The following is a 12,489-nucleotide window of genomic DNA, read 5'->3' on the forward strand; positions in this document are numbered from 1 at the left end:
TCAGTACAAAATATAAATTATAAATTTTTATTTCATTTAGTATTTTTCTTCAGGAAATTTAATGATTTATTTCTTGAATTCGTACTTCTAAAGCATTTAATAATTTGGAACTGATTTCAGCCTGACTCATGAAGATTAGTTTTACTACAATATGCTTGTTCCCGAAGCGATTTCAAGTCAAAATATTAACGTTTTTAATTAACTAATTTTTACATAAAAATAGTATTAAAATATATTAAAATTGTCCGTCAATCACAATAAAGTAATATAAGATAATTAAATGGTTAAAATATTATCCTTTGTTCCGTATCGAGTACTCGATTTACATATGGAACATTCTCGACATGTTTCGGCTTTCATAGAGCCGTCATCAGGTGTATGTTATAAACTCTTAATTCAATTACTAATTTTTAATTTTCTTATCATTTCTTCGTTTTTTTCACATTGTATCAATATCTTATAATTTTTACATATTAATTCTAATATCTAAAACCGGTTTTTTTAAATTTTAAAAACCGGTTTTCGAATTTTACAAATTTATCCCCCAAAAAACCCGGTTTTTAAAAACCGACAAACCCTAGAGATAAGCTTTTAGCTTGACTTTAAGCAGAACAAGATGGCGGCCTCACACATCAGACATAGAGGCAGTAATACAGAAATATTTGCCATTTTTTTTCGATAAAAATTACTCAGAATTTTACTTCCTATCGCTGTAAGCCTATCTGATTTAAATAGTTTAAGCGCTTACCTGTAGCTAAAGCAGTTGATACTCTGTTATATTCTGTCTTGAAAATTTTGACCAAGTTCTTGTTGAACGTGGACCTCTCGTCACTGCCACAAACTGAAACAGCAGGTTAACACTTAACAACGTAAACCATCTCAGTAAAGGACGAAGTTAGGTTAGTCGTAAAAACATAACCTTGTTACATGAATCACCCCGTGCCTTCATAATCGAGGCTGAGGAGACCGGGTCATGGTAATGTAACCCTACGTTGGCGAGTACAAAGATGGCTGTCTTCTGGGTTATAGTCGGACGTCTGATCAGGGCCCTGACGATGAAGGAAGAAAATATCTCTGAAACGTCTTTAAATCTCTACCAGAAGTTCATGAGATGATAAAGTTGCGTTATATTGTGATAAATATATATTTGTTTAAATCTTGTCAGTCTAATCACAATAAAATTCTATTAAATATTAAAATATTACCATAATTAACATTTAAATATTTAAAATAATGTTCTCTATCGAAATGTTAGATTTACAATTACAACATCATTTTTCACACGACATGTTTCAGTTCTATATGAACCATCTTCAGGTGTATAAAATTATATAAACTTAAATATAATTTCTTAAATGCAACTTTTAGTCAGATGTCTTATCAGATATCAAAATGATGTTTTCTTCCAGATTTTTTGTATTTTAATATCGTAACAAAAAATCTGGAAAAAAAAATCTGAAAGAAAACATCATTTTGATATCTGATAAGACATCTGACTAAAAGTTGCATTTAAGAAATTATATTTGAGTTTAAGTTTATATAATTTATACACCTGAAGATGGTTCTTTTAGAACTGAAACATGTCGTGTAAAATATGATGTTCTAATTGTAAATCGAACATTTCGATAGAGAACATCATTTAATATATTTTAAATATTTAAATGTTAATTATAACAATATTTTAATATTTAATAGAATTTTATTGTGATTAGACTGACAAGATTTAAACAAACAAACAAATCTCTACCAGAAGGTTTGGTGTGTGTTGAAGAATGCAGTATTCATCGCTGTCTGTCATGAAAATATGTAGGAAACTGAAGGTAAAGCTCCACGAGTTCTTGCCGTGCAGGGGGCAATGTTAACGTTCGACGGTTGTATTCGAAAATAACGCTCTTCGAGGTCAATTTACCGTGACCTTCAGGTTTTCTCGTGGTTTTCATCTTCTATATAATGCCGATGTAATACCTCGAAATGGGTAAACTTTCATTTCCATAAAATTCTTATATATTTAGATAAGCTTCTGCGTCAAAGATTTAAATAAACGTCATTAAATAAAAACTGTTTGTCTGTCAGTGGGGTTCTGGGTTTGAATCTCACTGGAGGCTTCTTTGTTTGTCCGGGTTTCTTCTGCCCTGTGTAAGTAGACGCCTCTCAACGAGGTGAGTTTTACCGAACGTCACAGCGTGGTTTGACGAAAAGGAAAATGTAAATTCTCGGCAAGCCAAGGTTCATGTGAACTGTAAGCGTCTTAATAATCGGGTAAATTCTATTGAGACAATTATTAATATCTGAATACTTTTCCGTGTCAAAGACGTTTCGAACAGATTTTGTATATCGTAATGATATCTGTTTTGTGTCTCACGAAAAATTTTGTTTCGTATCGCATCTCAGTAGTGTTTTGTTTATTTTTCAACGAGTGTGGGTAAGATGGCGTCTCGTAGGAGTACGATTGTTGTAAAATATTTTAAGGTTATGTCCCGTCATGCACCTGGATCGAACGTGGTAGTAGCTGACCTTAAGGATTCGAATAGAACCTGGGACCTCCCGAATACGAAACTTACGACCAAACCCAACCACTAAACCTCTCAGCAGTGACAAACACTTGTTAACTCTTTTCTTATAGATGCGTTTGTAAAGTGCATCAGTTAGGCCTGCGCATGCTAATACCTCATATCGATTACTCACCTCTCTTTTCTTTACGACCTCTGGTGGAAGATGGACGCCTTGCGTTGTATTTTCCTGAAATATACGAGTTTCTAAATAGGTCTTTAGTTTTACTGGATATGACATGCTCGTTACATGCAGAATGCAGCTAGACTATTCACATTAATATCTGATTCATGCTTCAAACATGGTAAGTGCTTTAAATTGTTACAGTGGATTTCTTCGTGTATCGCATTGTCTATAGATTTGAATTCCTCTCCGGACTTGGAAATATGTCAGCGTTTCTCATTGTTTTCCTGTGATGATAGACGTCTTTTGATGGGTTGTCTTTCGTCAGGAGTCCTTTGTCTTGTGCTGAACAGAAATGTATAAAACCTATGACTTTCATGCTCAAGTGTGCAGTTATGAAGACGACGTCGTGGTTCTGATGCGACTGGCCAAAATGTTGAGACAAACATCAGAATGCAGCGTCCGTAGGCGTCCTTAAAATTTTCTTTTAGATTCCTTATCGTAGAATAAAATTCGACATGAAGTAATCCATCATCAAGTTAGTATTCCACCACGAAATCCGTCCAGTTAAGGCTGACTTGTTTCGACTTCAGCCTTCGTGTCTTTCATCAGGGTGTCGAAAGTGGCGTCTTTTTGACAAACACTTTATGGATTGTTTTGGGTTCGTGTACTCTTCCATTCGGCGGGTATTCTTCGAAGCATTCAGTTCTGACATATTTAAAATTTATTCACTTTTTCAGTGGCAGAGAACAGTGTACTGCGCTGTCCGTCTATGTGGGCTCTCGTGCCCACTAGTACTAATAATACGCTATGACATTAAAAATAATTTATATAATTAACTATTTAAATTAAAGTCTTATAAAGTTTGCTCAAAGCCTTGTGTGCATTTAATGAGAAATAAATAAAATATACGCTAAACTTCAAGTTGAGTGGTTAACCTTGTAGACCGAATTAATCCTTGGACATTCACTGGTCATACGCTGCCAGGATTCTCGTAAGAAATTGTTTAAACAATCCGACCAATCATGTCATGAGGGCGTGGGATAATGTAGAGGTATATACCCACATATTGTTCATCTAAGCTCCGTATTTACTGTGCTCAAAACTGCCTTTACCCCGTCATAGACGTTGTGAACGTGGTACAAAGAGAAAAATTCCAAACGTTTCTACCGGGAATCGAAGTCTAGGTATCGAGTTTCAGCATGCCAGTTCACACAATTCACAGATTTTTTAGGAGAATTGAAGCCAAGGTCAGTCCGACTGATGTTTAGATGCATGTCGAGATAAATTTAGGGACAGATGTGCAAACAGACACTACGTGCCCAAAATTCGACCTTAGTTATACGCATGCGTGCTTAGAATACCCAATATTGCTGTTAAAATATGTGTTCTGTAGTCAACTCGTTCTTGGAAGCATATTATTTACATATAAGAATATTTTAAAATTCACTAATAAATGCTAACATCAAGAAAGAGCCTTCTTACAACTATGTCTTTCAAGCTTGGTTCTAATATGCACTGCGTGAAACGTGTGTATTTTTTTTAACGTTTAATACTTTGAGGAAGGGGTTAAACATAAGGCAATTGCTCAGTGTCACAAGGCTAAGAAATAGTCATAAGTCACCCAGATCTTTCGCCTGTCTGTAACAGCATTCCATACCTCCATTTGTCAAAAGAGAAAACGTCTCTAGTAGAATTGTAGTGTCGAAAAATCACAGCTGTTATAAGTCTTATAATCTGCAGATATAATGTATTATCAGTTTACTGCATATTACAGCTTCTAATGTAAGGTTTTTTGTCAGTCTTGGAGAAAATGTAATTATGTAAATTTAAATGAAGATTTCCAAGTAAAATATTTCCAGGACAATGGATTAAGATGCCAATCCCATGGCCGAATAATTTCAGTGCCATAACTATCAGTAACCATAAACTGGATTGTTCTTTACGGTGTCAGTTTCGAAATCCACTGTTTATGAAACGTCCAGTCTTTTTTACGGAATCGATTGTACATATTTCCCCTTTGGTATGCTTCTTGTTTGCACGCAGCAAAATACAAAATGCCCTCAGTGAGTTACGTAGAAAGGGCGAGCCCTCGAGGAAGTGTCTGTCTGGGTGTCTGTGTCAACACTTGGCTGCAACAAGAGGCTTGTTTGCACCGTAATTTATCCACCTGGGGAGATTTCTTCGAAAAGCCACCTGTTCACTCATTTCCCTCGGCGTCTTGAACCCCACTGTAAAGGAGAACTCAACGTTTACGTGATCACACTCCTGCTTCCCATTACAGAGGGGCAGAGTTCGGCTAATCATGGCTTATCTCAGTCACTTAATGCATATATTGAAATAAACCACTACATTTACTTTAATACTGTTCTTCCATATACGCCTAGGACTCTGAAGTGACCTCTTACTGATGGGTATCTCACACACATTCCTTCTTGAGTGTTAACATGTTCCGTGTCTCCGAAGTGATTTCTTCCCACAAGGTTAATTAACGAACCCCATGGAGCTTACTGCTTGAGGAGCTCATAATCCATCGACTGGTCAATAAATTTTCACCTTTATGGACTCTGAAAGCTAATTACCATATTTATAACTGCCTGATCCCTGTTCTGAGCCATTTTCATTCAGTCCACACCTTCAAAAAAACACTTTGTATGTGTTCAGAGATTTTAAATAGAAACTCCGATATCTTCCTTTAATGTTTCCCCAACCAAAAGTTTGGCATTATCGAAAATATAATTAAAATAAATCCATTTGCGTATTCCAGTACATGTATACGTGCATGAACAAGCTTAAGGAAAATCCACTTGATCATTCCATTAGATGTATACGTGCATGAACAAGCTTCAGGGAAATCCACTTGATCATTCCATTAGATGTATACGTGCATGAACAAGCTTCAGGGAAATCCACTTGATCATTTCAGTAGACGTATACGTGCATGAACAAGCTTTAGGGAAATCCACTTGATCATTCCATTAGATGTATACGTGCATGAACAAGCTTCAGGGAAATCCACTTGATCATTTCAGTAGACGTATACGTGCATGAACAAGCATAAGGGGAATCCACTTGATCATTCCATTAGATGTATACGTGCATGAACAAGCTTCAGGGAAATCCACTTGATCATTCCATTAGATGTATACGTGCATGAACGTGCTTCACGGGAATCCACTTTATCATTCCAGTAGACGTATACGTGCATGAACAAGCTTAAGGGAAATCCACTTGATCATTCCAGCAGACGTATACGTGCATGAACAAACTTCAGGGAAAGTTGCGTGTTCATTCCATTAAATTTATACGTGCTTGAATAAGCCTCAAAACAGCATGCAAGCTAGCTCAGTTTCCTTTTCAACTGCCACACCAAGCCTCACCTCCTCTCCTGCAGTTAGGGCGGGCGTTGTGTAGTGAGGAGTTAGGGATGGGCTTGCCTACGGGGGTAACACACCAGCAGTACCCCGTTTCGGCATGGCACTGAACGGGAGCGAACGTCCCGTCCGGGAGACAAGTGGGCACGAGGAATAGGGACTGGTGTTTCCTCTTAGAGTAGACTTGCCCCGAACACAGCTTCTCTTCTGCGGGACCAAACATACATACAACTGCTTACATTTAAAACAGTGGCGTGATGCATTTAATGGATTAGGTCTTGGACGTTGCGATACCAATGAAAAATGTGTAAAACGTGGATCCGAAATATGAAGCGTACAGTATTGTTAGTTTCACGACGTTGTGTGCACCGTAAACATAGTCATGTCGGAGTGGCCTTTGGGCTAAGGTCTGGAGGAAATTTCACTGTGTAACTGAAGATCTATTGGCGACAGTACAACCATTACATCTGGCTTAGAGAAAATGTCACGTTCCATCTCAAAAAGACCAAATCATGGCAGTATAAGCATATCTTCCTAATTCCAGAGGATATAATAATGGTGGCTGAACCTTTATATATTTCGTGCGGAAAAAATTAATTTGATCTTTCCAGGAATCCATATTAAGGCATTATGAAAGTTATGTTTTGTGTGGATGAAACTCCCCCATAGGGACAATTATTAAGTTTATGTTTGGGCTTATAGGCGATTTATGTTCAAATAAGCGTAGTTGAGTGAGGGCCATGAATCAAGTCATCATCAGCAGGCTATTATGTGTTTATAACATGACAGCTACAACCCCTTCAGATAGACGTGGCTGTCTTCTTGATAAAGCAGTTGACTCCCACATTCAATTGGTCTTCATTTCAGACACCCAAACGCATTGCGTAGTATAAGTGTTGACTCACGTTTGGTTCAACGCCATTGGTCTTCCTCAAGACATTTAAGTTGTTTCGCGGCTTCAGTCAGCAACATGACTGAGACAGATTCCCCTCGTACATTCTGTTTTTATGAGCTGTTTCTGCAAATCGCTTAAAATTAAGGCATGGTAAGGAAGATTGAGTTTACGTGTTTTATTTCCGATACTAAAATTAAAACGTAAAATTAACTTATACTTCCGAAAAGTTATTGAGAGTATTTGAAGTTTCGATTGTACCAGTCGGATAATGCCCCCTTGCATTCTGTGGAACAAAACTCGATCTTACGTCATCTCTAGGGGTTATCCTCTCACCTCACAAGTTTGAGCAACCATCACGTTGGAACAACTGATTGATGGGAATTAAGAAATACGAATCTGAAATAACTTCCCATGGCAAAATGTCCATACCAAATTTCAAGAATATCTATATAGCCATTCTCGAGTTATATGCCAAAAGGCTATGACGTCATCAGTCATCCTCCCATCGCATAACTTTGATTATCCGTCATGTTGGTATTACTGATTGCAAGAAATTCAAATGTACCGGTAGGAGTTTGGACTGAACTCGGTACGAACTGTCATGATAATATTTGAAGTCAATCAGAGAATTGTTACGTGACGGAACGTGTAGTTTGTAAGATCAATGATAGATGGCAGCACGATCTCGGTTGAAAGACGCGGTAGATGGACGGACGGACAGAAGGCAATCGTAATGTGTTCGTCGCTGACGCTAAAGCTTAAAGAACGCCTAAAAATCTGGCAAACGTTTACTTTCAAAGAAATATACCGCGGGTGATGTTTATGACATGAAAGTGTGGCGAACGATAAAAAAGGCGAAGTAATGTTCGGAGTGAAAAACGAAAACAGTGTTGGCGAGAAGTGAAGTAGAACACATGTCATGTGAGTCAGCAGTTCTGGAAACTTAAAAAAAAGTTTACATCGTTGTTCATTAGAAGGCTGTCATCCGAGGCGAACGAAATATATTTGCACAGTATTTCATTAGGCCTATTTAAAAACACGGGTCGATTCTTGTTTATTTTCACTGAGAACTTTAAATAAAGGCATAATGTGGGGGGGGGGGGGGCGAGATTTCGTATTGGGATTTACACTGAAAGCTAATGGGCGAAATTCAGTTTTGGTTTATTTTGGTCTAGTGTAACTTCAGCTTATAAGACGCCTTAACAAAAATCAATAATTCTTTCTCCAAAATGAGCTCTCTCTCTCACTCACTCATGGACGCCATTTTGAGTAATTTTCAAAATCTAAAAAAGCATATAATTTTTTCAAGTTCCCCATTCAAGACGATTTTTTTTATTTCCAATTTCTATGGCTCACCGTTGTAAAGTTTTTGGACACTCCTTGTGCCTAATTTTCAGAAAAAAAATTTCCCCTGGGTTATGACTCCTTCTAGATTAACTTTTTTTCTTTTTAAATTGCTATATGATACAAACTTGTGTTGGGCAAGGCCGTGGTCTAGGCAACACGGAGTTTTCCTCCGTGGCATCCCAACAATTACTCCATTCACACACAGAAGAAGGCAATGGCAAACCACTTCTGGATCATCTGCCAAGAACGTATATGAACAGGTCCCAGTCCGAGAAAATGGTGGAAGGATCCTGTTCATATGGACCTGTCGTCAGACAGAACACTAAATAATAATACGATGAGGTGGTCTAGCGGTTAGAACGCTGGCCTTGTAATCCTGGGGGTCTCGGGTTCGATTCCCGGCGGTGCCCGAATTTATAACTTGTGTTGGGCAAGGCCGTGGTCTAGGCAACACGGAGTTTTCCTCCGTGGCATCCCAACAATTACTCCATTCACACACAGAAGAAGGCAATGGCAAACCACTTCTGGATCATCTGCCAAGAACGTATATGAACAGGTCCCAGTCCGAGAAAAGGATGGAAGGATCCTGTTCATATGGACCTGTCGTCAGACAGAACACTAAATAAATAAAAATATGATACATAGTGCGTTCATTTCCACCACGAGATTTCAGAACAATAAAATTCGAAACGAAGACACTGATTTTCCTTTGCAATAAATCAAGGCCTTAGAGTAAAGCAGATTCACGAAGAACGTATCTCGATTACTACTCGTTTTTAAGATGGCTGTCTTTTGGGCTGTGACGCCGTGTAGACTGACTGAAGTTTACCAACGTATCAGGAACACGGATTTCATTGTAGTGTCTAGAGAAAACTAACGGAAAGAGGTGGATGGACGCCACTCCCTCAGAAGATCCCAGACAGCCGAAACACCTGAAATCCGACATAAAATACCAGAGGGAAAACCAGTTTGAAGTCCACGTGCGTTGCTTTCGAAGAAAGTAGGACACAATACCTATGTTTAAAGCCGTCTGGGATCTTCTCTGAGCTACTCGACATTACACCGGGTTGGGTTGGGTTGGGGGGGTTACATCACCGTAAGTAATCTCATGGCGTTTAGCACTGGTACGTTTAATATAAATATATTTACAAAATAACAAAAGTAAGTAATTTTATATGTTATGAAGGGGCTAGTGAGTTGAGTAGAGATGCTTCTGAAATGTCTTTGGACCAGGGGTTTACAACCTTTTAATATCTGGGGCGATATTTGCTTTATTGACTCTCGGGTCGCCTGAGAGTTATCGAAACTTCGTAGCTATATATTAAATACGATACCTCAACACGTTACGCGAAGAGGTTCGTGTGTTAGCTTACTCTGCAGTTTTATTTAACAAATTTGGTTTATTTTTGTTATTGATTGTACGCTTAAAATATATACTTAATTTAATATTTTAATATTTTCCGTCAAATTACAATTTTAATAAGATAATAAAATATTTAAAATATCATTTCACGTTCCGCATCGAATGATCGATTTACAAATTGGAACGTAAATCGATCATTCGATGCGGAAAGTGAAATGATATTTTAAATATTTTATTATCTTATTAAAATTGTGATTTGACGGGAAATATTAAAATATTAACCTAATTCACAATATGACGCAAATATACTACCTTATATACTTAATTTAGTCTGTACTGTAACTATACGTTTATTATAAAAAAATATATGATACGGTATTACAGAAATACACGTGGACCACGGCCTGAGAATAATTGCTTTATTTAAAAAAAATTAACGGCTACTTAGGGAGTACTGTAAATGTGTTTTTGTTGCGGGCGTTTTGCGTCGTCTCCTGATTTTTTATATTTAAAATCACAACGTTTCGGAAGTTCGTTCTATTTCCGTTTTCAGGTGACAGGTTTGAGGACAGAAACTTACTCTGTATTCTGAACACAACCTGGATTAAGGTCTATTTTTCAAATTATTCTGTCGCGAAAGAATTCATTATACTTCAGATAATACAAAAGAAATCTGCACATGAAATTGGTAAGATTCTGACAGCTCATATCAGATCCTGTCGAGATTTTACCGCTTCGACTCCCTGCTGAGGCACCGGATATCCTGAGTGCCTTTATGAATTCCATCAGTTCTTCTGGTCAAAAGTCGATATAGAACTCTGAAGTCGATCACTTGCAAACCCTTTCTGGTTTATAGTGCTTATATATTTTCCATTCCGAACGTCGAACTTCATTTCGGAGAGTGTTATAGAATATTGTTTTTAATATTATATTACTTAGATATAAAAACTAATAATAATGCTTTTCACATGAATGTTTTGCGTCGTCACAGACATTTCAAGGCAGTCTAAATCCGAAAATCAATTTAAAATACGACATTGCCTCATTCGGCTATAAATAATCTTAGTTATTACTGGGTGTTCAACCATTAAAATAATCTCTACACATCATTTAGCTAAAAGTATATTTGTGCCTTTTTTAAAAATAAATAATTCAATTTATCTTTTATACATAACATAATATCGTAAGTGCTATTTCCGGCAAACAAGCTGTTAGGAGTGAAGTTTTATTTAATCAGAGTTTGGAAGTATATTAAGAAGATTTAAAATATTAGTAAGTATTAATATACGTGCACATTCGCAAAAGGAAATGTTAGAAATGATTATTTCGTAAACGTAAAAACACGTGCATGTATATTTAGGTCATGACCTTGGTTGCTGAGAAGTTGGAAATTGCATATTATCACGTGACAGTGTAGCGAAAGCTCACTTTTCACGTGCTGGAAAAACTATTGGCTGTAAGATGTCCTAGTAACTGCGTCAGAAACGGGTATATTAACTGCTAAAAGTTTCTTTGTATTACAAACGTGCTTAATTCTATAGTATAATTACTTCATTATATCACATTACACGTGTAGTTGATACAGTGACGCCTTATTCTGTATGTTGTTTTCAGATTTTAAATATAGAATCTTTATATAGTCGCATTAACTCGGTTTTAAACCAAAAAAAGTATCAAATTGAATGTGACACTTATTATGTAAAATGGGTACTTGTGAGTTATCGGGACACATCTCTTTAAAAATAGGTTGTTAGGTTAGGTTAAGTTAGGTTGGGTTAGGTTAAGTTAGGTTAGGTTGGGTTAGGTTAAGTTAGGTTAGGTTAAGTTAGGTTAGGTTAGGTTGGGTTGGGTTAAGTTAAGTTAGGTTAGGTTAGGTTAGTTTGGGTTAGGTTAAGTTAGGTTAGTTTGGGTTAGGTTAAGTTAGGTTAGGTTAATATGTGTGGATAAATACTTGAAAGTTATTATATTTTATTTCACCTAACCTATTTTTAAATCGATGTGTCCCGATAAACCACAAGTACCATAAAATGTGTTCTATGACGGATTTTATGAAAATTAATACAGACCATTTGATTCTATAATAGTGATTGCTCTAGCATTCGGTGCAATACGTGTGTCTGTGTGTGAAGAATCTATATATATATATATATATATATATATATATATATATATAGTGTACCAATTGTGAAATTGTATATAAAAATTGTTCCAACTCGAATTCAAAATTGTTACGACAAAGCATTCCAAGGTTCTTATAATCATCGAGTTGTTATATAATCCGTGACAGTGAGGGTTAAATTGACATTTCAATTATGACTATTTTAGGGTCTACTGATTGAAGTGGTGGTGGTGGTGGTAATAATAATTACCGTCCCCCACGTCCTAACTTTGTGTGAATCCCAAGGTCTCGAACAAAGATGCAATTATGGGTTTCTACACACCAAAGTGTTTCGTTAAAATCCATTACCTTTACATCTGCCACGGTGCTGTACAGACACCTGAGTTCCTTGACATTGTTCCCGCTGCATGTGACATCTACTGGCATATGTCACACCGTCAGTGCCACAAACCGGCCTCCTGTGCTCCTCTGCAGAGGTACATGTCTGGAAACGTAAGCTGCAGTCTTTCATGCCCTGTAATAAGAATACGAGAATTCAAAATTATTACCGCCTTTAATTCGTGGCTTTTGTGTGGGATTTTAATTTCTCATAGCTGTTAGTACGGTGGATCGCCGCACCGCGCCGTGCAGTCTGATAGAAGTTAACCGACGTATCAGAGGTAGAAACTACACCATTTAATGCATACAGCGATTATTTACATCGCCGTTTTGTCGCTAG

At 37.1% G+C, this 12,489-nt stretch overlaps 2 protein-coding genes across 13 annotated transcripts in view; one reads left to right on the forward strand and one right to left on the reverse strand.

Annotated features, from left to right (window-relative positions):
• The window catches only part of magu (SPARC related modular calcium binding-like protein magu), a 53,809-nt gene that overhangs the window by 12,473 nt on the left and 28,847 nt on the right, over nt 1-12,489 (reverse strand). For 8 of the 10 annotated variants that reach the window (XM_087361084.1, XM_087361088.1, XM_087361085.1 and 5 more), the window contains 4 exons: nt 12,120-12,285; nt 6,054-6,254; nt 2,686-2,739; nt 749-841 (listed from right to left, as the gene is read on the reverse strand). In XM_087361084.1, coding sequence (XP_087217210.1) covers nt 749-841; nt 2,686-2,739; nt 6,054-6,254; nt 12,120-12,285 — 514 coding nt within the window. The remainder of the gene's footprint in view (nt 1-748; nt 842-2,685; nt 2,740-6,053; nt 6,255-12,119; nt 12,286-12,489) is intronic. The other 2 variants (XM_087361086.1, XM_087361087.1) reach the window with 2 other exon arrangements.
• The window catches only part of Klp67A (Kinesin-like protein at 67A), a 69,139-nt gene that overhangs the window by 3,580 nt on the left and 53,070 nt on the right, over nt 1-12,489 (forward strand). The gene's annotated exons all lie outside the window — the stretch shown is intronic.

Source organism: Zootermopsis nevadensis, unplaced genomic scaffold (assembly GCF_977971745.1).
Source record: "Zootermopsis nevadensis isolate Lab colony 2312 unplaced genomic scaffold, Znev_1.0 Znev_ptg000050l, whole genome shotgun sequence".
In the NCBI taxonomy this organism is placed as follows: Eukaryota; Metazoa; Arthropoda; class Insecta; order Blattodea; family Termopsidae; genus Zootermopsis; species Zootermopsis nevadensis.